This window comes from Pteropus alecto, unplaced genomic scaffold (assembly GCF_000325575.1).
Source record: "Pteropus alecto unplaced genomic scaffold, ASM32557v1 scaffold146, whole genome shotgun sequence".
Classification (NCBI taxonomy): Eukaryota; Metazoa; Chordata; class Mammalia; order Chiroptera; family Pteropodidae; genus Pteropus; species Pteropus alecto.
Genome location: NW_006442107.1, coordinates 5,950,041 through 5,977,701, shown reverse-complemented (window position 1 = coordinate 5,977,701; position 27,661 = coordinate 5,950,041). Strand labels below are relative to the sequence as shown.

The window sequence follows — 27,661 nt, the reverse complement described above, 5'->3', positions numbered from 1 at the left end:
TTTTTTTTTCTGTAGAGAGCAAGGCCTGTCCTAGGGCACAAAGTGAGATATGGATACTTCGGTCCTGAGGGCTCCGACCCAATACTGCTGCCAGCTGTGTGTACATCTGTCAGGTCAGTGTGTCTGTCCTAGACTGCAGGTGGATCCTGGAGGCAGAGGCTGCATCTAGAATTTGCTTTGTATCTGCAGGGACCCTCCCAGAGGGAAATGTCACTTTATTTCAGGCTTTGAACCAGAAAGTGTTTTGATGATCTGGTCATTTCCAGTTTAATTGCTATAGGTAGAAAGAAAAAAAAAAGTTCATTGATTCATACTGTTTACGTATGCGTTGTTTGGGGGAAATCTTTTGGTATAGCTAATTATTTGGTTGGAAATTGTATTCTCTGGGTTTGGTTCAGATTTTGGCCTATTCAGACAGATTTTTTAGTTTGGTTGATTTCAGTTTGAGTCCCAGTATATAGTATGTAACTATCTGTATATAAACTTTTAATACATACTTTCCGACATGACAATAGAAAAGAAGTATCAAAACTTCACCCAATTCTTTCCCTTCCTCCCTTCCTTTAGCGGTAAAAGGAATTACATTTAGCTTCTTTTCAATTTTTTTCCCCCTCAAGGTGGATAAAATCTTATAGCAGTGATTTAATGGCCAGAATGAGGACTGATGATGGGGTTGATAATGATACCTCACAGTTATTATTATCTCTGTTTATCAGACAAGGAAACTGAACCCCAGAGAGGCCAGGCTCTCTGCCTGTTGTCACCAGCTTGTTTGGGGTAGAACTTGAAATAAGTCCCATATTTTCTTTCCCTGGGTCCAGAGCTCAGCCTTCAGCTTGCATAGGGCCCAGGAAATTTGGGAAAGGAGCAAGAGACCCAAATCTCCAAGGGCAGCCTGGCCCAGAGTGGACACTGGAGGAGGGACTGGGACCAAGTTGGGGTGGCGGGTGAGGGAGCCTGGAAGCAGGGCCAGCCTTGCTCTGTATGGTTCCTACACGGCGTGTATAGCCTCGTCTGAAGCTCGGTGTGGAAGAGGTCCCTGACGATGGCCCCGTCTTCTTCATTCCTGGCCAGCCAGCGGCCACAGGGAAACGTCATGCACTTTCCAAGAGATGGGGCGTCCACCTCTACCCAGTCTACGAACCAGCCTGGAGCCTTGCCTGGAGGGAGAGGAGACAGAACCCATCAAAAACTTCTGCATGGTGGCTTCCTATGGATAATTTCAGGGGCTCCAAATGTCCTTCCTTATTCAGTGGCTGATGCCTTACAGCTCGACCATGAACGTGTCATCCCTTTTGCTTACAGCATTGCTAAAATGACTTCTGTAAAAACGTGCACCCAGCTGAAGCTGGATCACACTCCAGGCTGCTGTCAATGAAATTAGCAAGAGCGAAGGAGCATGGGGAAGAGATGACAGGAGAGCAGGAGTCTGAGGGGAGGGAAGCAAGGGCATTGTCCAGGGTTGAAGGCATTCCGAACAGGGAGCCCAGAGATGCCAAGAGAGCCTGTGTTAACAAGGACTTAATAATGTCACTTAGTGACAGGAATGACACTCCCAACCACCCTGGCCTCAGTTTGTGGTTCATAAAGGGGAGGGAAATCAATGAAGGACTAATGGTTTGTCCTCCCTAGGAAAAGGAGTGCTCAAGCTTAAAACAGGCAATGGAAGCCAGGCAGAGAACCCCACCCTCAGTCCCAGGTGCTAGGAGGAGGGCCTGCTTCTAGGCTTAGATGATTTGGTTTGAAGATCAAGAAAATGAGTCTGACTTTACTGAGAGAGAACAAACTTGGGCCCATTCTTTGTCTGGCTGTAGCATCAGTGCATTCTAGAAAGAATGGGCTGGACTAGTGGTTCTCAAAGTAGGGTCCCAGACTAGCAGCCTCAGTATCACCTGTGAGAAATATAAACTCTTGGGCTCCACTCCAGATCTACTGAACCAAAGACTCTGGGGATGGGACCTACAAATCTGTGTTTTAACAAGCCCCCCCCCCAGGTGGTTCTGATGCACACTCAAATTTGACAACCACTGAGCTAGATCAGGGATTCTGAAACCTACCTGTGCATTGAAATTACTGAGGGCGGGGGATGGGGAAAGTCTTTAAAATTCACCAGTGTCTAGGCCCCACTCCAGACCAATTAGATCAGAATCTCTGTGTGCAGCCAGGGCTCTACTGGGCTGAAGGGAGTGAGAAAGTTGTGTCATTATGGAAGTCAGGTGACATCCAAGTTTCCTCCAGATTCTTTCTCAGATACTCAGAGGGACCGATCTGTGGTCCTTATGTTCTTAGCAGGGAACGGAGGGGATGGAAGCCAGACCTGTGTTGTCATGGCCGATCCTGACTTTCCACAGATCTCCCAGATCCAGCGTCTCCACTGTGAAGATTTCGATGCTGTCCCTCTCAAACTTATCACTGTTGGTCTTGGAGGATTTCAGGAGGGCCATTCCTGCCAACCAAATGACCCTAACATGACTGGCTGGTCCCGAGACCTTTAAAACCGAGTCTGTCCACCCCTTTTAGTGTTTCATAATAACCAAATTTTTGAATTTTCATCAATTTTAGACTGTACATTCACCATCCACTGGGCACAGGTGGCATAGTTTGTTTTGGTGTGTGTCTTTTTATTAAGCTTTGTGATAACCTTCTGAGCTATGAATTTTTATTTCCAGTTTGTATCTAAAGAAAAGGAGACACATCAAGAGGCCAAGTGCCTTATCCAAGATCATCCAGAAGAAAATGGTGGGCCCTGCCAACGTCTGCTCTCCTTCCATATCCCTTGCATTTCTCTTCGTGGGGAAGAAGCCAGTGACAAAGCCACCCTTCCCACGCTCCCTGGGGACACAGGGGCTCCCCTGCAGAATGTAGAATGTGGGAATTCTCTGCAGACTCAAATGCCCCCCACCAGCCATCTCACATATGTAATCTGTCCTGGGACCTTGGCTGTGGCATCAGTCTGAAATTTGGGGTGGTCTAAGTGCTGTAAGACACCGGCCTCAGCATGCACTATATTGCCTTGGAGTCCCTTACCCTGCGAGTCCCGGCCCTGGGCCAGTCTCATGTAGGAAGTCTTCTGATACTCATAGGCTCATTATAGACTGGTTCAAGTGCACGGAAATCAGATAGACCTTGGTTCAATGCCTGGTTTTGCCACTTGACATCTGGGCTTGGGAAAATTACTTAATTCTCTGAGGCTTGGTTTCCTCAGATGTCAAAAGGGGTGGTCTTGGTGCCTTCCCACAGAGTTGTGAGGATTTAATAAGATGGTGACTGTTAAGTGCTCAAGAATGCGCCTAACACATAGAAACCCCCTGGCAAATAAAAGCAGTTGTTAGAGACCTCAATTCCATGTCCCATTGTTCAGTAACCATCACAATGACATACATTTATAGTTATGACCTAATGCATTCATTATACATTATCTAACTTATTTAATAATAATAATAAATGTTTTTTGGGTATCATTTTGTTTCAAATATTTTAATGTTCAATTTCATTAAATCTACAACTCTATGAGGCATATATTAGTTTAATCTCCATTTTAGAAATGGGAGAAACTAAGGCATGGAGAGGTTAAGCAACTTTCCCAAGGTCACACAGATGGTAAGTGGTAGAAGAGAAATTTAAACCAGTCAAGCTTGAGTCCATGCTCTACCACCACACCACTGTATTAGAATATGAGCACCCCAAGATGATGGATTAGGTCCATTCATTCTTCAACTATGCTTGGTACAAGGCTCTGGACCTACAGGGTTTTGAGCAAATACATGATGACTGTTTGAGAGACCAATTCTCTCTGAACTTACTCTGAATGGCTGGACAGGTAGCCTGAGTGGATAGTTGACCCCATCACTAAGTACCACCTTCTCTGAGTCCCTGGGCATAAGTTCCAGAATGACTCCAAATTTCCTGAGCACCTTATATACAGAGCACCATGAAAGCCGTCGGCTGAATCTCACTGGAGGCTGGGAAGAGCTTCTTGTGATGGAGTTAGAGTTAGGGTACCTCTGCCATTAGCACAGAAGGAGAAAGGTGGCAGAAACACAGAGAAGCGACCACTCACTGGATCAGGAAGCCCCTTTATGATGCTTTTGAGAGGCAAACAGAGTGATGTCCCCAGGAAGGACACAGTTTCAGAAAGGTCTAGAAAAAAAGTGACCATAGGATCAGTCATCATGACCTGGGGTGAGGATACTCAAAGAAAGATTATTCGTATGGCTTCCACACACTTCTAGGACTATAGAGGCAGCAGTGAAGACAAGAGAGAGGAGGGCAGGGGACTCTCTGCCCCCTGGAGCGCAGTAGGACTGCCTCGGGAAGGTTTCGGAAGAATTCCAAAGGAACCAACATTCACAACCTGGGTGGACAAGTCACCTCAGGCAGAGGATTTTAAGAAAAAACAACAACTGCCTTTCTTTGATAAGGCTAGTTGCATGCAATCTGCCAAGAGTCAGAGGCATACAAGTGTATGCACAACGGGAAAAGGATAGTCTCCTGCATCAATGGTGCTGGGGAAACTGGATATTCACATGTAAAAGGGTTAATTTGTATCTTACACTATACACAAATATTTGCCCTTATCTTACACTATACACAAAATGTTGACTCAAAATGGATTAGACTTAAACGTAAGCCCTAAAACTATAAAACTCCAAGAAGAAAACATAGGGCAGAAACTTCATGGCATTAGCCCTGGCAAGGATTTCATGAATATGACACCAAAAGTACAGACACCTAAAACAAAAATAAGCAAGTAGGACTACATCAAACTAAAAAGTTCCTGCATAGCACAGGAAACAATCGACAGAGTGAAAAGGCAACCTACAAAATGGGAGGAAATATTTGCAAACCAAATATCTGATAAGGGTTAATCACTGAAACATATAAAGAACTCCTACAACTCAATAACAACCACAACAAAAAAACTAATAACCCAATTTAAAAATGGACTAATGACTTAAACAGACATTTCTCTAAAGGAGACATACGAATGGCCAATAGTATATGTAAAAAATGCTCACTGTCACTGGTTATCAGGGAGCCACAAATCAAGATCACAATGAGATCACTTCACACCTGTCAAGTTGGCTACTATCAAAAAAAAAAAAAAAGAGAGACAACAAGTGCTGATGAGGATGTAGAGAAACTGGAACCCTTGCACATAGTTGGTGGGAATGCAAAATGGTTGCTATAGAAAACAGTATTGAAGTTCCTCAAAAAATTAGAAATATAACTTCCATTTGATTCAGAAATCTTACTGCTAGGTATATATCCAAAAGAACTGAAATCAGGATCTTGAAAAGATCTTAGCATTCCCATGTTCACTGCAACACTATTCACAACAGCTAAGATGTGGGAAAAACCTAAATGTCCATTGACACATGAATGGACAAAGAAAATGTGGTATATACATACAACGAAATACTATTCAGCTTGTATAAAGGGCATTATACAATATGCAACAACATGGATGGTCCTCGAGGATAATACATTATGTGAATAAGTCAGACACAGAAAGACAAATACAGAATGAGTCTGCTTATATAGAGTATCGCAAATAGTCAAGTTCATAAAATCAAAGACTGGAATGGTTACCAGGATCTGGGAAGAGGGGGAAATAGGAAGTTATTAATTAATAGGCATAAAGTTTCAGTATGGTAAGATAAATAAGTTCTTGAGATCTGCTATACCAAACATACTTATAGTCAATAATAATGTATTATACGTTTAAAATTTAAGAGGCTAGATCTCATGTGAACTCTTCTTCCCATAATAAAATAAAATAATAAAGGGGGATTCTTAAAATGGTTTTTTAAAAAAAGAGAGAGACAGAGGCATGACCATGATTTCCTTGGAACGTTCTGCTGAGTCTTCCAGTTTCCCGGGGAGAATGTGGGTGAACCTTGGCCCTGCATTGCTTTCTTACCAGTGTCGTCTTTTGTGCCAAAGAGCGTGATGAAGACGTTAGCATCTGTGCCTGCATTCTTCTTGTCTCCAGTCTTTATGGTCACTGAGAATGTGGTAGATTTATCTGCAGGAGACAAGTGTGGACAAGTGAATGGTGGGTAGCTCCTCCCAAGAAGGAAGGGGAGAAGAAATGTGCTGAGTATGTTTCTATACTCATGTTACCCGTTTCTATGAATCACTTTACTTGCAGAATGTGTTGCTCTACAGCTGCCTTTCGTCTGAAACGCAGACATGAGGCCTCCCTCACCTCCAGCTCACACAGGAAGCCCTCAATCAATAGCACTGTAGGATGCTTACAGGAGATTTGAGGTGACTTGAGGGTCAGAGGCTCATCAGCCAGGAGCCCTGGTCTGACTCTTCCAGGTAGGGAAGAGTTTTAGGGATGCAAGTTTCAAGAGAGAAAGCATAAGCATCATAGAACTCTCAAAAGTTCATTCTTTCCCTTGACAAAGATGTATTGAGAGCCTCTAATGTGCCTGGAAGGGAGGACACAAGACCAAGTCAGAACCAACTACAACCTATTCCATCCCATTCCATTCCATTCCATCCCATCCCATCCCATCCCATCCCAAGCCTTGTACTCTATACCCAGCTTTACGGTACACACATGGGAATATGCCCCCCTCACCTCCCCATTCTTGCCATGGAGGAATGAGAGGACAGTACAGACATAACACCAGAGGAAGAAGCATCAAGAGTTCCAGGGGAGGGAGAGAAGATGGAGACCAAGGATGGGGGAGAGGTAGAGGGGAGGGATGCTGGAGGGAAGAAATCAGCACTAGTTGAGGAAACCTTTCTGCTCCAGGGCCAGGTTATCGAGGGGGTTGTTGTCACCAACCCCCCCACCCTCCTCGTCCTCCTCGCTTGGCAGCACATAGGACTCATCCACTGGCAACAGCTCCCTGGACAGCTGTCCATCATCTTCCTCCACCGCCAGCCAGCGTTGACAAGGAAAGTAGTACCTGTAGGGGTAGGGAATGAGGAAAGGTCTCATAAAGGAGCAGTCATGGGCTGAGAAATGAGAGGCCCTCAGGGGAGCTGAATGCTACCCTGTATGCCCCACAAAGCACTGCTCTTCCATCCTACTTAGCCCGTCAATCACCCATTAGGTCACTTGCCCTGAATAGAGAACAAATGTGGGAACGAGTCTCCAGACAACCACTGAAAATGGCTGTGTAACGCACCTAGAGCATAGCAGACCCTCAATCAGGGTCATATTGGAGGTATCTAAAGAAGAGTTACCTCTAGGGACTGTTCCAACCCTTTCTGGAATTAATCTATTAGCCACAGCTACTTCAGCAGAAAGGGTTGTACATAAAACCTGCTCACTACAGAAGTGCTGAATTTTAATGGAATGGCCTAATTATGCTTTTGGATGGTACAAAGAGTGTGGCTAAGGAGCTGGCACAGCAGACAGCTGGGGCATTTGAAGAAGGGAGGTCCAAGTTAGACTCCTTAGTGCAGAGACCAGGCCTGGGGCAATGCAGGCACCTGGACAGAAGGGGAAGTGGATCAGGCATGAGAGAGGCAGCAGAGTGTGGTAATTAAGGATTTGCCTCTGGAGCCACAGTGGGTTCAAATCCTGGCTCTGCCACTTATAGTTATGTGACCTTGAACAAGTTCCTTCACTTCTCTGTTAGAGTTGCCAGATTTAGCCAATAAAATCACAGGCCTCCCAGTTAAACGTGAACTTTAGGTAAGCAAGGACTGATGTTTTAGTATAAGTGTGTCCTGAGGCTCAGAGGGGTAAAGTAACTTTCCCAAGGCTACACAAGTCAAAAGCAGGAGAGAAAGGAATTGAACCGAACATTCTTCAAAGGGTGAGTCCGAGCCAGCTGTGTCACCCCGCCCCCACTCAGCGTGGCATGTGTTTGTTGAATGAATGAATCAATAAATCAAGCATAACTTTTATTCACTAGTTGATTTAATAGGTATTTATGGTATGCCTACTATGTACCAGGCATTCTTCTAAGTACTGGGGAGGACTCAGCGATAAACAAAACAGATGCAGTCATTACCTTATGCGTGTACCTTTTATTTATTGCAAGGAGAGGAACAATAACCAAATACAGCAGTTTATTGTAGGTCAGAGGATATGTGATATGGAGAATAAAAAAACCAAACAGAGAACAAGGAATAAAAATTCCAGGAGTGGGGGGGTGGGGCCGCACTGAACAGGTGGCACCTGAGCAGAGACCTACCTAGAGAAAGTATGAGAGTGAGCACTGGGGGAAGGAGTGCCAGGAAGAGGGGACAGCACATGCAAAGACATTGGGGGGAACATATCTATTGGGTTCAAGACACAGCAAGGAGTGAGCAGGAGGGGAGTTAAGACTTAGAGATAAAGAGGGGGCATGGGGCAGAGACCGGAAGTGCTCTCTCTGGCTCTTCCCCTGAGCGAAGTGGGAGCCTCAGGAGGTTGTTGAGCAGAAGAGGGATATGACCCTGAGGGCTGAACTGCTGTAGACAGTAGGAGGCACTGAGTGATAGAGAGGTACCAGTCAGGAGGCTCTGATCAAGGGGTAGTGAAGATGGGAGATGGGGTCTGAATCACACTCTTCTGAAGGAAAATGCAGCCCACAGATTGGGGTGAGGCATGAGAGGCAGAGAGGGTCAAGGACATCCAGTTTGCATGGAGGCGGGTGATTGGGTACAGGACAGCTGAGAAATGAAGTCAGTGTTCACTTATCCTTATCCTGAGCTAGTCAAGGTCATGGGAGGCCTAAAGCACTGTCGGGGAAAATGGTGTCTCTCTGAGAGAGAAATTTGTTGTTCTGATTTCGTTTCCTTGAACTCCCATAATTTTACGTCTATCTCCCGGAGCAGGCTTTGCCCAGAGTTGCTCTCTGACCTTGTGAATGGTTGGAACCAGCTCACCACAGAGCCCTTACTGCTGTTTCAATACCAAGGAAACAAAGACATGCAAACACGCGACACCAGTAGGAAAGGACAGAGAGGGAAGAGTTGGAGATGAGGGGAGTGAGGAGTGGAGGAAGGAAGGAAAGAGAGAAAGGGAGGAGCAGAAGAGAGATGAGTAATGAGAGGGTTAAAATGAGAGTGATAAAAACATAAAATACTTGGGTGTAATCTTAAGAATGTGTAGCAGCTATATGTAGAAAAACATAAACCATTCCTGAAATACCTAACGGAACACTTGGGTACATGGAAATGTGTACCTGGGGAGTAGCACTTAATATTCTAACTATGCAATTATCCACACATACATTTAATAGCATTACAATCAAAATTCCAATGGGATTTTTTTCAAATCACTTAATGTCTTGATTTGAAAAGGTAAAGTTAGCTAATATTTTTAAAGAATAATGAAAGAGGATAAATAGTACTTTAAATAATTTAAAAATTGTTGGGCTGGCCCTGAAATGCCAAAGTCAATGGAACAGACTTAACTGACCCTGTCAGAGCTGCAAGGCAAGCTGGGGATGTTCACAGTTTGTCTCTGTCCTTACTTTTTTTCATGGCACTTTATCCTTTCCACTTAAATGCCTTAGAGTTTCAGAACATCTTGAGAAGTAAGCTGGGCTGGCATCATGAAGCCCACTTATCAGAAGAGCAAACAAAAGCCTGTAAAGATGGAGCAACTTGTCCAGGGTGAGCTGGCAAGTTTCTGGCAGAGGATCTACTCTAGGTCAGGACCCCAGTTCCCCACCACAGGGTGGTCCCATGGCCCTTTTGGGTCATCACAATGACCTCATGGAAATCCATGACATCAGGCTGTGTGTGAGCTGTGCCTCACTGTCCCCATCTGGGGACAGAGAGAGCACTTCTATTGTCTCCCACCTCTTGGGGCAGGAGAGAGGTGGGAGATGTAGTGAGCCCTGTCACCCCCTGCTCTTCATGGAGTGGAGCCCAAGAAGAGAGCATGCTCCAAGAGACACCAAGCTGCAGGTCAAAAGTTTAATTGAACAAATAAGTATTTATTGGGTACCCACCAGATTCCAGGCTCCGGCAGACCCTGGGCAGCTCCACCACCCAGTCAGGATCTCGTCTGCTTCTCTCCCATCCGCCCCCCGCCGCCCTCGCCGCCCCCGCCACATCTCAGGTCCTCCTTTCCTGTCTCCTGCCCCGTGGCCCCTTTTGCCCAAGAGTCAATGTGACCAAATGATGGAAACACAGCAGATTCATCGTTGCTGGTCTGGAGTCCTGGCCCTGGCTCTGGGTTCACCTCCATGGGGGTGGTTCCTTTGCCTGTCAGGACAGTACACCCTTCCCGACCTAACTCATGCTGTGAATCTTCAACAGGGCCAGCGAACTGTGGCTTGTGGTTTGAATCTGCCCACCACCTGCTTATGTACATCTCACAAACTGAGATATTTTAATGGTTGGAAAAAATCTATATAACTAATATTTTGTGACATGAAAAATTACACAAAATTCGTTTCAGTGTCCATTAAGTTTAACTGGAACATGGACACATCCATTCATTTAGGTATCTTCCACGGCTGCTTTCCTGCTGCAGAGGCCAGATAGAGTAGCTGTGACAGAGACCAAATGGCCCCCAAAGCCTAAAATATTTACCATCTGGACTTTACAGAAGTGGTTTGCTTATCTCTGGTCTAGAATATTAGAACAATGTACTGGAAGTCAGTTTATACATGGAGAGACTTATGTGTGACTAAGTCTGGGCATGGAGAGTGGGCCAGTGAAGGTCTGGCAGGGACAGAAAACCCGACCTTCTGAGTTGATGGACTTCAAGAATTGGACTGGATGTTCTACCAGACTGTCACCTGACAGGGCAAGTAGCTCCAGGGGTCAGAAAGCAATGCCCACCTTGCCAGCTACATGGGCCAAACCCACATCACAGCCCCCTGCTCCCACCCTCAGGTATCACAGCCCCCCATTCCTGTCCTCGGGCATCACAGCCATCCCACCCACACCCTCAGGCATCACACCACCCCACCCTTAGCCCTCCTTCCAGGACTATTTTAGTGGCAGGAGTGGCCTGCCCTCCCTCCCCATCAGCCCCACTCACGTGGTCTCGTTGTTCACGTCAGTAATGTCTATTCTGTCCAGAAACCAGCCTGCTCTGTTCCCTGAGTTGTCGTGGCGAATCCGAATTTTGGTCAGGGGCCCCAGGTCAATGGCATAGATGGTGAACGTGTCTGTCTGGAAAGGGCCAGGGTAGCACTCAGAGGGGTGGCACCCTCCCCGCTTACCACCCTCCCAAGACCCGAACCCATATTTGTGTTGTGGGGTGGATGTGCGTGTGTGCGGACGCAGAGCCTGTTGCTTGGGTATGTGCTGTGTGTGCACAGATGTGCATAATCTCCTTCAACCACAAATTTTGATTATGCATTTGCTGTGAGCCAGTGTAAATTTAAAGTGATTTACAGAAACGGTTGACCTGGATACAGAAGTGGAAAGACAGAATGTATACAAGTGCACGTATAGGCACTGGAGGAAACTGACAATACCAGGACCCGGTAAGTGAATGGGATTTTCTCGGCTACAACTTTTTAAACCCTTTAACATTAAAAAATATTTCAAATCTACAGAAAATGTGTGGACAATTCTGTATACCTTTCACTTAGATTATTGCAACATTTGCTTCTTCTCTCTCTCCCTCCACCTCTCTCTCTTTTTTTCTTAATTATTTGCAAGGAAATGGCGGATGCCATGATCCTTTACCCCTAAATTCTTCAGCATAAATTTCCTTAGAACACAGACGTTTTCATAGAATCACTGTAAGTATAATCACCAAATTCAGGAAACTTAACATCAACAATATTATTAGCTAACATGGAGGCCATATTCAAATTACATCAATTATACCAGTTACGTCTTCTAGAGCAATTTTCTTCAAATCCGGAATCATAGTGGCTATAACGTTTAAGGGAGAGCACTGCACCAGAAGTAAACCCCGACATCCAAGTAACGGGAAAAGAGTGTTGAAAGAAAAACCGGGGCCTCTGAAATAAACCAGAGCCCAGAAGTATTTTACTGGATTTGGTTTCTTTCTTTCTTCTTCTCTGTTCATGAGGGAACCTGGCTTTGGGATGGGGGCAAGAATGGGAAAGGCGAGATGAGGGGCAGTCTTCAAGCCTCATGTAAGAGGATATTATAAAATCTCTAAGGACAAAGATGACAGCTGTATTTTTCATGTTTTTCCGCACTATACCTGGAAGAGGGAAGTGGTGTATTTCTTCCAGTGCTCAAAAGCCTTCATGGCGCCCACTGCCTCAGGTGTAGTTCAGGCTTCTCAGCCTGTCCTTCGAAGTCCTCATTCCCCACACCAAGCTTCCCAGAGGTAGCACCCACCATGGCTCAGCATGAACCACAGTGTGGCGAGAGGACTCACTGTTCCTCATCTGGCCTTCCACATTTCCACCCTCACCCACATCTTTGTCATGAGGTCCCATCTTTGGAGAATATCTCTTACTGTCATCTTAAGATATCTACACCATACTCAGCCACCAAGACTCAGTACATCTCTCCTTCCCACCAAGTTTTCTCTAAAGCACTATCTTCTGGTGAGCACTTCCTCCTTGAACCCCTGCTCCACCCACTCAGCACCTGAGCATCTGCTACCTATACTACCTCTGGCTAGTTCCTGTGGGCTGGACCCCCTCCTGTGCCTTTCTTATGTTCCCTCCCCAAAGTGCCGGCACTCACAGAGGACGCACTTCCGTGACACCTGCTTGGGTTGAACAAAGCTCACTGCTGGACACGGCAGTCACTGTGTGTGGAGTGACTCTGGGAATTACCAGAGGGCTCCCTCCATCTGTGTCCCAATCACTCATCCAATGGCCAGAAAGCCCGTACCCTACCTGTCCCTGCTCAAATTTGTTGGACTTGTCTGACTTCTTCAGGGGCCGCTCGCCCGTGTCCCCATACTCCTCGCCGTAGATGGTCAGGTAGACGTTGGCATCGGTGCCAGCCTTGGGCACATTCCCTGTGATCACTTGGACCTCGTAGGTGTTGGCTAAAGACACAGAAAGACGTGGCATTGAGGACGCCTGGGGTTAAGGATCCTAGGCTGAGCATCTAGGATCCGGGCAGATGGTGGAAGCAGGAAGGACCTACAGATACCTCCACGTCTGTACTGACCTAGAACTGAACTTGTCCCTCATCCCTACCCAAGACTTTCCTTCCCTGTGAAGCCCAAGAGGTTGTGAGTCCTGGGAAACTTCACCCTCAGCAACCCTCCTACCTTATATCCCCAACACTGAGATATATCAGGGCTCCCCCTAAAGTCATCCACTCTTTCTGAGAGCACCTCAAGACAAGAGCAACGCTGACCCCAGAGAACTGTCCATGGTGGCACTTCAGATACAAGTCAGAGAGCTATTTGGGAACCATGATGGGTGCCCACCTGTGGGGCTTCCATGTGGTAGAATAGCTAGGCACCCTACCCCCTCCCCAAGCTGGGGACTGTCTGACCCCTCCTCAGGCTTACGCTCAGGACCCGACTGGCCAGCGGGCACCAGCTCCACGACAAGTTCATTGTCCTCCTTGCCCCGGGCCAGCCAGCGGTGGGCATCGAACTTGTACTCCTCAATCACCTCCTGCATCCCCGGCCCAAACTCCTCCTCCTCCTCCTCCTCTTCCGTCTCCTCCTCCTCCTCTTCAGACGAGGACTCCTCCGACGAGGACTCTTCCTCCTCGTCCCCCTCGTCCTCCTCGTCGCTGCCCTTCTTCTTCTTCTTCTTCCTCTGCAGCTTGGCCTTCAGCCGCTCCTTCTTGAGCAGCTGCCGCAGCTTGTCCTTCTCCTTCTTCTTCCGGGCCTCCTCCTCGGGCGTGAGCTCCACCTCTCGTACCACCAGGTGCCTCAGCCACAGCGTGTCCACGAACCAGCTGGGCGAGAAGCCCTCGCCTGTGTGCCCCAGCCGGATCTTGAAGATCTCCCCGACGTCGGCCGCCTCCAGCTGTGCAAAGTGCAGGGCAGTGACTGGGGTGGCCCCTGGCATCCTCCCCACCTCCCCTGCAGAGCCGGGTGCAGGGCTGTGTGCGGAGCTGCAGGATGGAGAGGCTCGGCGACTCTGGGCTCAGAAGTTTCCACCAGCTCCCTCTCTCTTACACATCTATTCCTCTTCATCTTCCTCTTCCCCTCTGCCTCCGCCTCCTCCTTCTTCTCTCTCTCTCTCCACACACACACACACACACACACACACACACACACACGCAATCATACCATACTCATTCTTATTATTCCTATTTCCATATCTTTGTTCATGCCATCTCTCACCCAGAATGCCATTATTCCATCCTCATCCCTAACTAAAACCTATTCATTCCTGAGCTTTATTATTACGTTCTTGTTAGTTTGTGTTTTTCTGTGATCTCTTTCCAAGGATTTTCCAGCATTAATCATATATAACTTTTATAATAAGTTAAAAAAAATGTTATTTTTCAGAAACAAAAATCTCACCAATGTCCCCAGAGGCGCCAGGCCCCTCCCCCAGCATACGACCACTCCCCTCCTGGAAAGCTCAGAGGGGCCCCAGAGCTTAGCTGAGGTCCTGGCCTGTCCTGGACGCCCTCTTTGTCCACATGAGCTGGTCTCTGCCCATTCGAGTGGGAATCTAAGGGCAGGGACCATTCATTCGTGCTTCTCTTCCCCATGGGGCCTAGCTCATGCTGGCTCAGAGGGCAGTGTGGATGGGTTTGGCTTCTCTTCAGAGGAGCAGGTCCCCAGACTTCCATCTGCCTCTCTGTTCTAAGCTTTACAATGAGGTGAGGTCTGGCCCCTGCAGAGCTCAGTGGGGAGAGGGTGGCTCACATGAAATCTCTGCCAGTCTGGCCACTCTCAGGGCCCCCACCACGCTGATGGGTCCCCTTCTGCATGTTCGACCCTTTTCGAAGTCCTGTCCCACCAGTCCTCCCACTTATGTGCCAGAGAAACTGAGGCCCAGGGCTGCCTCACGAGTTGCTCAGTGTCCCGTAATTGGAGTCCAGACATAGATGAGAACTCAGGTCTTCTCTCTGTTCGTGAAGCCACAATGCGGCCCAAACTGGCTTTGTGAGAAAATTATCAGCCAAAATGGAGCTCAGAATCCCCAGGAAAGAGGAATTTCTTCTTAGGGACGGGCTCTGGACCTGCCGAGTCCCTTCTTTAGCACATTAGCTCCCCTGTCCCACATTTTCCAGGTCATGACATCTCTACACTCAACCTCTCCAAGGACGCCTATTTGCTTTCCCCTCTCCCCACACCTGCCAGCTATGAATGTATCCACCACCACATTCAGCTACCTCATCGGCTAGTGTCCAGAAGATGTGCTGTTACATCTCTGTGACTATTCACAATTTCCCAAGCACTATCCCTGATATTGACTATTTTGATCCTTCCATGGACTATGAAGCAGGCCAGGCAGGTATTATAAGGCTGAGTTTGAACTGCTGAAGAATCTGAGGCTCGGAGAGGTACAATGCTAGGGCTTCTGCCTCCTCAGCAGTGTGATAAGGGGTTGGACTCGATGAAGACCCCTCCGACACTAACGTCCTATACACCTGCAGCCCTGGCCCAGCTCAGCCGGGCCCTTCTCTACTGGGCACTGGGTTAGAGCTCTTTGCTGAGGGCCCAGCTGCCTGTGGCACACAAACACACACTGAACACCAGCCTGAACATGGTTCCAGTACACACATATCTGCAGACACACATGCACACACGCAAGCACACACTCATGTCCTGTATAAAACAATCATGTGTCCCCCAGTGGGCACCACCCTTGCATTCTCCTCTCCCACCAACATGCTCACATTCTTGTCTCTCTTTCTCCTCCACTCAAAGGGAAGTTCTGAGGCCCAGAACACAGCCAAGAGACCCCAAAGCCTCCCAGTGTCCTGCCTGAGAAGCATGGCCCTGCACCCAGGCTGACAGAGCTATAGAATCAGAGGCCACAGGGCTGGCCATAGTTTGCTAAATTAGATTTATCTTCCCCAGAGGCTCTCAGAATTGGCAGCACATTGTATCGCTGGTAGAGATTTTAGGAGCACCCCCAGAAAGCATACCCCACCATAGAGGTTCTCACTTTTTTCTTAAAGTTCCCCCAGGTGATTCTAATAAGAATTTAGAGATGAGAACTACTGATCTAGTCCAATCTCTTCATTTTCAGGCATCCACTGGGCCCTCTGTCAGCACCCCTGCTACCTGACCCCCACATACCTGGAACGTGTCCTTGGATGCCCGCTCAAAAACTTTCGAGCGGCTGGAGAGGAAGAGCACTTCTGTCTTGCCTTCCTCACCATAGATCTGCATGTAGACTTGGGCAGTGGTGCTTGCACCGCCAACATCTCCTGTCCAAACCTCAACCTCATAGTGGACCACTAGATGGGCACATGGGGGAGAAACGGGACATTTAGTAATAACAGCAATAGCAATAATAGTCATAAAACAAACATTTCCCAAGATAGGCATTATCTCATCTAATCCTCTCACCACCATGATGAGTAAGTACTATCATTCCCATTTTGCAAGTGGACAAACTGACACATAGAGGAATACAGTAGGTGGTGGAACTGGCAAACTCCAACGATCAGACTCCAAACCCCAGTCATCCTCTGTACCACAAGTGTCCTCTGGAACGAGGAATGCAGAGTAGTCAGTATATCAGCTGGCACTCTCTGCTGTGTGCCTACCTCTGGGCAAACACCACAGGGCAGAAAGAAGCAAAGACTGTGTGCTTGTTTCCTTTCCTTATTTTAAGTAAAGGACAAGTAGTTGAAAAATTATAATTTCCATTCAAACATATGCACCTTTCAGATGATATCAACAGATACTCCTACATGGAGAGAGTTGCCTACATTTTGAAGGAATACTTCAACAAGCTGTTAGAAGGTGAGAATGCGTTACACATATGCACCACTAGGGGGCATTTCCCAGTGGAGAGCAAAATATCTTCCAGAACTGTGGGGCCATATTGTTTCAAAGTGACTATGACAAGACTTGCCTTCTCAGCAACGCTATAAGACAATATCATGATTGTTTTTTCAAGTGATGACTGTTGTTTTAACTGTTGTGGGAATGATCTTCCATTCCCATAGCCACGTGAGAAATTGGGGGATGAAAACAAGAAAACTGGCTCAGAGCCTAAAAAAATAGAACCAGAGATACCACGCTCAGCTGGGAGTGAGGGTGGGTTGGTATGTGGACAAAAGGAGGTTCAGTAAAAGCTGGCATTCTGAATGGAGAGAACCCCCAACCCCGTTCCCTTTCTCAGTTCTTAGAACAAGGGGCAGTCAGGATCATACGAAATTAGGATAAGAATGAGCTGCCAGAGAACAAGAACCAGCTGCTGGAAATTAACATGTGGTAGCTGAAATGAAGTATCCACAAGGACAAAGTCAGCAAGAACAGCTCTGAGGAGCAACAAGGAAATTTCCCAAGAACAACATGACAACTGATAGAAAGGTAAGAAAATCAGAGGAAGTCCAAGATCTTACTGAGTTCAGTTCTAATGAAAACAGAGGAAAGAGCTGGCACTTGTTTAAGAAATAACATTTAAAAAATATCCGCAAACTATAAAATACTTCTAGATTGAAAGAGCCCATGAGTTCCCAGAACAATGGATGAAATTAAAATCACAAAAGGCAGTGAAGACATCATGAAATTTTATAATGCCAGAGATAAAAAGAGGATCCTATAAGCTTTTAAAGGAAAAAAATCCCCAAAGGGTTGGATAGTAGAATGGCACCAAACTTCTCAACTGCAGCACTGGGAGCTAGAAGATGGTAGAAAAATTCCTTCTAAATTTTAAGGGAAAACGAGTTCAACTCAGAATTCTGTAACAAGCCAAATTATTGGTCAATTGTGAGAGACCAAAGACATGCGAGGTCTCAACATTTCTCTTCTATGAACGTTTTCTCAGGAAGCTACTAGTGGAGAATGTGGGCTACTAAAATGAGGAAGACATGAAATTCAGGAAATGGAATACCCAACCCAGGAAAAAAAAAGAAAGGAATTTCAAAAAAGATGGCACCGGAGACATGACAACTTTGTGGCAGCCTAGAGAGCAGGAGGACAGAGGTTCCTAAAGAAATGTCTTGATGGCGATTGGGGGAGAAGGAGGTAGAGAGGAAACCAAGAGAATTCTTGTTGGGTTTGAACATATAGAAAGAATTTTAGCTCTGTTGATGACAAGGAGTTAAGATGGTATTATGAGAGAATTGTGTCCTCCCCAAAGTCATATGTTGAAGACCTCATCCCCAGTACCTCAGAATGGGACTGCATTTGGAGACAGGGCTTTTAAAGAGGTGACTAGGTTAAAATGAGGCTGTTAGGGTGGGGCTCAATAGATATGGCTGGTGTCTTTATAAGGGGAGATTAGGACACAGACAAGGCCATGCACAGAGGAAAGACCATGTGAACACACAGGAAGAAGGCAGCCATCTACCTGCAAGGCAAGGGGAAAGGCCCCAGGAGAAACTCAACCTGCTGACACCTCGATCTTGGACTTCTGGCCTCTGGAACTATGAGAAAATAAATTTCTGTTGTTTAAGCCACCTAATCTGTGATATTTTGTTATGGAAGCCCCAGCATACTATTATAGATAGGTAGGCATATAGATGGGAATATAGAAATACAAATGGGTATAGAGAAAACAATACAAATAAAAAAATAAGGCTATCGTTAACTCCACAAAAAATGAAAAGTTGTACAAAAGATGGAAATGCAATCATTATACAGTAGGTATGTCAGCAGTGAATATTCGTAGTCATAATAATGTAAAAATTGAATATTAACTTAATTTTATTGATGGTTGGAAGAAGGGGGTGTGTGTATGTGCACATATGCATGGGCGTTAAAAGAACTAAACCCTCCTCTTCCATAATAGGCAGTCAATAGTTAATGTCTATGGCTGAAAAATCAAGAAACCGATAAGCACATTATTAAAAATATGGAGATAAACTGCAGAAGAAAAAGCTAAAGTAGTTTAAAAGTTGTTACTTCTGAAGAAGAAGGATAGGGTAGGGGACAGGGAACTACTGCATTTAATCTTGATCGTGTGAACTAGTACCTGCATCACTCATGGGAATCAAGTTCTAACTGATAAAAAGAGGAAAGGAGTTGATTCTTCACGCTGGCAGGTACCATTATTACAAAGCACAGGTATATGTCACAGCCCTCAAGGAACCTACAGGTTAGGTAGGAAGGGAAAATGCACACACGAAAAGACACAGAGTTCTGGAGAGGAGAGGTACACTCCCACTGGGGTTCTTTCTCAGAGAAGACTCCTGTGCAAGCGAGCCTCGGGCAGTGGATTTCAGGGTAGATGTACAAGTAGAGGTGAAGAAGGTGACATTTTCTGTGCCAGGTTTTGGTCCCACGGTCTCCCTAATCCTATAGATAACCTCTTGTTTCTTTGAGCTCTACCATAATCTATGGCTCTCACATCATGTGTAATGGGTGGCCAGATCACCTTGAACTTCGCCTTCACTCACAGAAGTCACCACCCTGTCCGAAAAGGTCTCCTGCTCCACACCATTACTAACCCTGTACTTTGCTTCATTTTCTTCATAGCTCTTACTCCGCACTGTGGTATATGTTTATTGTTTGTCTCCCCTGGTGGAACGTAAAGGCTGCAAGGGCAAGGATTTGGTCTGTTTTGCTCATGGCTGCCTCCACAGAGCCTGGGGCAGTTCCGGCTCAGAGAAACATTTGCTAGGTATTTATTGAATAGACGAATGAATAAACAGCTTTGTCTTCTCAGCCAGTCTTCCCAGGGAAGGCATGGACTGTGTCCTCTTGTTCACAGGGCTGAGAATGTACATTTCTGAATAAAGTCACTTGCTGCCTTTAGTGCAGAACGAAATATTTCATCCTTCGAGTCAGAATGAGCTCTTCTTCCCTCCCAGCACCATGGTACCAGAGGCAATGGGAAGTCCTCATTATCTCCCCTAAACCTCCCCCTTGAGACAAGACCAGTCACCCCATAATCCCTCCTCCTTCCACAATACCCCGGCCCACAAGGAAACACTGTTGAGAGTCCCACCCCTGCCACCTCCATACATTTCTGGATCTCCACGACTTCACTGGGATAGAGCTCCACCTGCAGGCGCCCATCAGCCTGGTTCTTGTCCAGCCAGCGGTTGGCAGGGAAGGTGTACTGCTTGCCTTGGCGGGGCACGCGGATCTGCACACTGCTCAGGAACCAGCTGGCGTGCATGCCCGTGCTGTCATGCCCGATCACCAGCCGGCTGATCTGGAAGGAAACCCGGGATGTGGGTGAACAAGGAGCTCTGCCTGGAAACCTCCATGCCTCCATCCCCACCTCCCCAAACACCTGCACGAACTGCTCTCCTATACCCATTTCCAGGTCCTCAGGAGAGAGAGGCTAAGCAGGAGGTACTGGTCCAGGGGGTCCAAGACGCCACTTCTCCTGCCTGGAGCCTCTCTGTTCCCTCCTCTTTAGTCCAGCTCACCTCTTAGGGAATTTGTAATAATCGAGTTGGGGCACAGGTGTGGCATGAACTTTGAAAGCTCTCATATATACTTAGTAATTGCAGACAGTGTATTCAAGATGCATGTAGTAATGTTATACTTAGTATATACTTAGTAATGTTAAATTGTGTACTCAAGATGCACTTAGTCATGTGGTGGCTTCACAAGAAAGCAAACATTCGAAATGTTAGCTATCTGAGTCTGGTAGCCATGATATTAATTTGGCTTTGTTTTGTTTTAAACAATACACTATTGTGCATATTTATGCATTTCTTCTTGGATATATCCATTCTATAGGTGACAATATTCGGATAGCCTCTCAGGGTGCTGTCATTTTGTGTCTGATTCTTCCTCTCACTCTTAGACCAGGGGAATATTTTTTTTCTGATAGCACTAGGTAATTCACTTGTTTTGCTATTTTACACTGTAGCATCTTTGTCCACTGGCAACACAGATGATCTCACAGACGATTTTATTACCTCCTTATATGTACTTGGTTCTTCCATGTTCAAATTTCTTTTATTTTTTATTTTTTTGAAATGCTGTATACAGGGCAATTCTAACATTAGATGGAATTGTCACATGGCCTTCGAGATCCCTTCCAGCCCCTCAGTTTCTCTCTGTGATGGTTTGGAGGAGTGATGCCAAAACACCAGATTTAGAAAATTGTTCATGTGAGTTCTGCTCTCACTCTTATGAGAACTAAGTGCCTCTTTACAGCTGGTAATGGAAACATCGTCATAGCTGAGTGCATGTAGCCAGGTCCCCTGGAACTGTAGGAAAGAGACCAGCTGTTTACAAACATAGCCTGAGAATCTTTTGGGTGCTTGCCAAAGACCACGGGAGAGCTTCATTATCTTTCCATGGTGGTGGGACAGTAACAGTCCTGGGGAAGAACCACTGAAAGAGTAAAGACAGGGACAGGCATCTTCTACCCAATAGGACAGGAAGCTCCTGAAGGGCAGTGACTGTTTTTCAATTCCACAATAGCCGGCACCTGACTTGGAGCCATTGCTCTGTCAATAATAGCTAGTGTTTATTGAGCACTTACTGTGTGCATGTGCTAGTAATATAGTTAATGTGGATAAGAATCCCATCAGGGTCCCCTTTTGTTATAAATGAGAAAACTGAGGCACACATGATGGGTGAGTCTGCACTCAGACCCAGGCAGTCCCCAGCCAGAGCCCATACTCTTGGCCACACTGCTTGTTGAGGGGGTTTCAGAAATACAAGGAAAGGCCCAAACACTCTCCCTGTCCCCTCGGATATTCAAATTATCTGCTGGCTGCTGCCAGAAATCCTTAGGAAAGGGAAAAGCTTTTACTCTACATTTAGTAATTCAGCTTAAACTGTGAATACATTTTGATTTAAAAGATCTTAATTTAAGTTCATCATCTTCAAGATATACATGACTGACATGAGATCTCTCGCTAAAGTGATTTTGATGGAGCGTCTGAAATAGGGTGTGTCTCCCTTGGAGGGGAGGTGGTAGGAAAGACGAGACTGCAGACAGGAAGCTTGTCACTGTCTCAATTTTCACAAGCCACACCCTGAGAGGGGCAGGTGGTAACATGAAGCCCAGCTATTTCTGGAAACGCCTCCAACCTCAAGTCCAGGGAATTAGACCCATGCTTCTCTAAATGAAGTGCTCAGACCACCTGGAGCAGGGCCACCTGGAGCCCTGATGGAGGGAGACTCTCGGGTCCCCTCTTCTAAGGCAGAATCTTTCAGGTGTGGCCTGGGAATGCAGCCAGAAATGAGCTTCCTGAGCATGACGCTGATGTGCACTCAGGTTTGGAATTGGGAATTATTTTCTGTTCTTCCTTTTCCTCTTTGTCGGTTCTGGCTATGGAGGTGAAGAAAATGTTGGGACTACAGCCACCAAAAATATGCATTCCATCCCCAAAGAGACTCTGGAAGCTTAGCCACTGTTCACAGATCTTCTGCTGCTAAGTCATAGCTGGAAAACAACATACCTCACTAAACCCCAAGTGGGCATTTTTTTCCTTCAAGATGGGTTCATCTGTGTGTGCATGAGAGTGTGTGTGTGTATGTGTGTGTGTGTGTGTGTGTGTGTGTGTGTGTGTGTGTGTGAACCCACGTGTAGCTATATGCAAGGGAATGGGTGAGATGATGTCACATGGTCCTTGAAAGGAGACTTACAGTTCCAATGTTCAGGGTCTCGAGAGTGAACTCGTCCACCCGGCCACGTTCAAAATAGTCTTTCAGGTTGTTGTCAGAGACAAGAAGAACTTGCTTGATGGTATCAGATTTATCCCCATAGAGCTTGATGTAAACTCTGGAATCTGTGCTGGCCCCAGAGACGTCCCCTGTCTTCAAGCTGATGTGATAGCGGAAGTCTGAATAGTCCAAGGCAGGAGGCACGAAGGAAGGGGGTTAGTGCAGTCCTATCGAGAAGGACCGTGGAGCAGGAGGGTGGTCTATGGCCAGGGGTGGACTCTCGCTCTCTCCAAGTAGCCCTGTGACTTGGAACAGGGCTTTCTCCATCTCTGTGGAGTCCCTTCATCTACATCGAAATTCTAATACCAGCTCGATCTGCCCCACAGGTGTGAACATGGTGGGCAAAGGAAAGCATGCAATACTAAAATGTAAGAGACAAAGGATTCGAAGCAACCACCTGTCTTGCCAAGGGCACACCGATCACCTGGTCGTCAGGACAACTTACTCTTCAGCGTCGCATTGCTGTCACTGGGTAGCAACTCTCGGACCAACTGCCCATCGTCCTTATCCTTGTCCAGCCACCTGGTGGGCAAACAAAGGGCTGTTATCTCTTTGAGTGGGGCAGGCAGATAGCCAACCATCAAACAATTTGTGCAGTCACCAGGAAGGCCAGCACTTTGAATTCAGCAAAGGAAAATGGTTCTGTAGAGCTCAGAACAAAGAATTCTAGCCCATACTGGGCATTGGGGGGAAGACTGCCCAGAGGAGGTGACATCTGGCTGAGAATGGAAGGGTGACAAGGAGTTAACCAGGAGAAAAGGGAGGGGCTTTCAGAGGGGACGACATAGGCTGGGATGAGCAGACTGGAAGCAATGTGGATGGAGTGCAGGGAGTGAAGGGTAGTGTGCTGGCAGGTGAAGATGAAGGGTGGAGGGGTCACTTGATATGGGACCTTGGCAATCACAGTGAACAAGTTTGTCCTAAAAGCCATGAACACCTGTGTCATCATTACCATCGAAACCAACCATCTTTTTTCCTAACAGCCCACCTTGGGACTGGCACTGTGCTGAAGGGTTGCGGGTGGAGGCAGAGGAGATACACCAAGATAAATAAGACACAGCACAGCCCTTAGGGGATCTACAGCCTGGTTAAGAAGACAGGATAGACTGGCTGAGGCAGACCAAGACAGGGTGGCTGTTGGATCAAAGTAGATGCAATAGGAATTTAGAGAAACAGAAAGGCTCATGGTGAAGGGGCTTTGGTCTGAGTCCTCAAGAATGAATGGTATTCGCCAACGAGGAGAAGTGGGTGTGCCCTGCATGGCTAGAGCTGGATAGCTGTAACTCATCAATTCGTCCCAGTGGGCCACGGACCCCGCTCTCTGTTCTTTATCCACCAGCAAAGACACTGAATGAATTCACCTAAAAAGCACCATGCCCACTGAGAATAGAGATCCAGCCTGAGCAATCAGACGATCGTACAAGGACAGGATGTCTTGGTCCCAGAACTCAAGATGGTCTGTGGTACAGGGCGATGGCAGCAGCAGAGACACCCTTGGTGTTCTCCAGGGCAAGGGGGAAACCAAGACGCTTGCATCTTAACCCAAGTATCTCCCCATTTACCTATACCTTGTTGCTTGTCTTTGCCACACACGCCTATTATACTTCTGAGAGGGGGTTAATTTCTGAGCCACAGGACTATCAAAGCAAGCCCAGGCACCGCCTCCTCTCCAGACCTCCTGACGCAGAGCTCAGGCTGCCCTGAATGGTGGTCTTCTCAGCCAATATGCCGCCCTTTCCCTAGCACCAGTGCGGCCAGCGCTGTGGTCTGCTCATCCCTTCTCTTCCTCCTTTCCTCCCTCCCCAAGCACATGATCTTACATTCCCATGAGATCTTGCTGTCAGCTGGCTGTTAGCTAGCACTAAAATGTTAGCTGACAACTACGTTGTTACACTTCCCATGGGCTTTGTTGCTGTGAATCTAGAACACCAAAAAACATTTGCCCTTCTAAGACATGAAGATACAGCTGGGGAATCCTAGGCATTGATGACGGCACCGAAGGGGAAGGAGAGATATTTGAGAGCAGGAACTGTGGGCTAGAGCTCCTCAAATCAATCCACTAGGAGGCTCTTCCTGTCTGTCCTGCTGAGGTCTCTCTGGCATCTCCCACAGACACTGAGACTGCAGAGGAAAAGGTTATGAAGCAGCCCTGGCCACATAATCCCAGGGACAGGAAGGATGGAAAATCAGCCAGCCCGTGGCTGCAGAAACATTCCACCTGCTCTCCACCATCTATCTGCCTCCAGGCCCTCCCCAGCAGCAAAAGGAAACCATGACTTGTCATTTCAGTTTCCACCTAAATACTTGCAAGGTATTAATAGATATTTCCAAATATAGCCTTTTCTTTCAGCTTCAAACACTTCAGCCCAGTTTCAGGGTGAGATGTTGCTAAATGGATAAGCCCGTCTCCTGCTAGTTTTATGACTCTTTCTCTGGGCTCGTAAGAATGTGCTGGTATGCACATATATGTACACACACACACACACGTAAACACACACACAAACATACACCTGCTACAGCTAAAATGCTTACCACTCCCTGATCCTGACGTGGAGATTTTGATAAACAGACCTGGTTATTCCCTTTCTCTCGGGGAGTTAAAATAATAGCTCAGGTGAAAAAGAAGCAGTGTGTGAGCTCAGGCACTACCTGCGGGCTCTTCAAAGTCCTCCTGGATTCCTAGTAAGCACATGGCATCACTATATGCCTCGGCAAGATGACAGAATCTATATTCTAAAACATGCATGAAGCGTTTGGGGGCAGGGAGAGCTCTGGGGCGTTTGGGGGCCTCAGCTCCCATTCTGCTCTGCAGTCGGCATCATCGCCTCACCTTCAGCAGGCTTGGCTTCTTTCAAAGTGCAACCCCAACCCCGTTTCACTCTCACCATCAGCACAAGACACATGCCAGCCGGGAAAGCACAGAAGACCAGAGAAGAGATTTTCTCAAAGTCGCGTAGCAGGTAGGTAGCTGGACTCCTGGTCCTAAGCTGCCCCTGCACCACGCACGTGGCAACACAGGCAGGGTGGACACTGCAACTCCCTCCTTATCCGCTTCCCAGGTTCTCCATCCTCTTCCTGACCTGTCCCAGGGCTTAGTCCTCACCACTTTCTTTATCCGCACTCTTCCTAAAGGATTCCATCCATTTCCCTGGCTTTAATTTCATCTCTCAGCTCTCGTTTCCCGAATTTATTTCTCAGGGCTGACTCTGCCTACTCAACTCAACCTAACACACCCCAACCTAACACACCGCAAGTAGACCTCCAGAATCCAGGCCATCCCCACCTCTCAACCCTTCCTTCCCCAGGTTCTCCATTTCAGTAGAGAACATGACATTGACCTACTTACCAAAGATAGAGAACTGCGTCCCCCGATTCCTCTCTGTGTCTTATTGGCAAGTCCTATGAGCTCTACCTCCAAGATTCGTCTTTGGTGTAGCCCCTTCTCCCTACCTTCACGGCCACCACCAAGGGCCAGCCTGCCACGTTATGAGTTGGATTGCATCTCCCCCAGAATATGTTGAAGTCCTAACCCCTGACACCTCAGTATGTGACCTTATTTGGAAACAGAAGTCATCAAGTTAAAATGAGGTCATAAGGGCGGGCCTTAATCTAAAATGATCGGCAGGCTTAAAGACAGAAGAAATTTGGACGTGGAGACGGATTTGTGCAGAGGAAAGACAGCGTGAAGAGGCGTGGGGGTAGATGGCCACCTACAAGCCAAAGAACACCTGCAGCTACCGGAGGCTGGGAGAGAGGTCTGGAGCAGAGCCTGTTCAGAGCTCCTTCAGAGGGAACATGGCCATGGTGACTTCTGGCTTCTAGAACCGTGAGACAGTAATTCCATTGTTTAAGCCACTCAGTTTGTGATACATTGTTACTGCAGCCCTAGCAAACTAATGCAGACCATCGTAGATCCCTTAAAGCCTCCTACCGGCCTTCCTGGTTTCTCACTGTACCCCCCTATAGCTTGTTCTCCACCCAGAACCAGAGAGAACTTCCTAAAATGAAAAGGTCCCACCAAGCCCTGCCTGACACTGGTCTCTTTCCACCTCTGACCTCACCTGGTGGCCCTCTCCTTTGTCTACCTGCTTTGGTCTCACTGAAGTTCTAGACCCCGCAAGCTCTTTCCCACTACACTCTTCTTTTCATCCCTCAGGAAGTCAGCCTAGATATTCCCTCTGCAGGCAGACCTTACACACCGTCTCCATCTCTAACCCACGCTCCTCAGTGGGGCCACTCCCAGCAGCCTCCTTCATGCCTTTGCTCACAGTTTGTAATTATGGCTGTTTATTCACTTGCTTATTGTTTAGGCTAGTTTAGTTTATGTTTTAGGCTATAAACACCATGAGAACAGGAAGTAAGTGTGTAGCAAGTGCTTGATAAATATCTTCTGAGCGGATGGTAATAAAACAATGAAAGCTGTTCCATCCAGCATTCCAGTCAGGGAGCCTCTGAGTTCAGTAGGTGGCAAATGAATCAGTGATTGATTTGAAGAGAGACCAGAACTCTCTCACCCCATCTTTCTCCTCTTTCCTTCCCCATGTGTCAGGATACCTCTCACCAACCTCTTCGGCCTCATGCCTCTTCTCCGTCCTGGATGACCCACTCATCCTTCTCTTCGCCACCTATCAATTCTCTGGTCTTCCTTCCAGCCCTAGGTCAAGTTCCACCTCTTCCTGGAAGCCTTTCCTGGCCTCCCCAGCCCTTACTCTGAGCCTCTTTCTGTCCATTAGGGCCACTCATTCAGAACTGCCTGCATCATTACTTATCTTTTTAATGGATCCCTTGTCATACTAACAGTGGCTTCACTCTGAGGAGTGCACAGACCTTTGTCATGGACACAAATGTTTCACAATTATTGTCCCATGGGATCATCCCAGGGGCCTTCCATGACTGGGAAATTGCTCTTTCTGGGCTCATGGGCTGATAAGCAATTCAACTGTAGCAAATGTGTGTCTGTGTGCATGTGTGTGTGTTCGTATGCATGGATTGAGAAAGAGTAATACGTTCATGGCTGAGCTGTTGGGCAGGTTGGCCCCATCCACTCCAAGGAGAGCTGTC

The 27,661-nt window shown here is 47.0% G+C and overlaps 1 protein-coding gene across 1 annotated transcript in view; it reads right to left on the bottom strand.

Annotated features, from left to right (window-relative positions):
* Positions 1 to 27,661, bottom strand: part of LOXHD1 (lipoxygenase homology domains 1) — a 150,271-nt gene that overhangs the window by 49,027 nt on the left and 73,583 nt on the right. Inside the window, 11 exon segments of the mRNA XM_006919930.1 lie at positions 996 to 1,160; positions 2,318 to 2,446; positions 5,924 to 6,028; positions 6,757 to 6,926; positions 10,955 to 11,088; positions 12,750 to 12,904; positions 13,379 to 13,847; positions 16,085 to 16,245; positions 19,928 to 20,120; positions 22,523 to 22,719; positions 23,046 to 23,122. Coding sequence (XP_006919992.1) covers positions 996 to 1,160; positions 2,318 to 2,446; positions 5,924 to 6,028; positions 6,757 to 6,926; positions 10,955 to 11,088; positions 12,750 to 12,904; positions 13,379 to 13,847; positions 16,085 to 16,245; positions 19,928 to 20,120; positions 22,523 to 22,719; positions 23,046 to 23,122 — 1,955 coding nt within the window.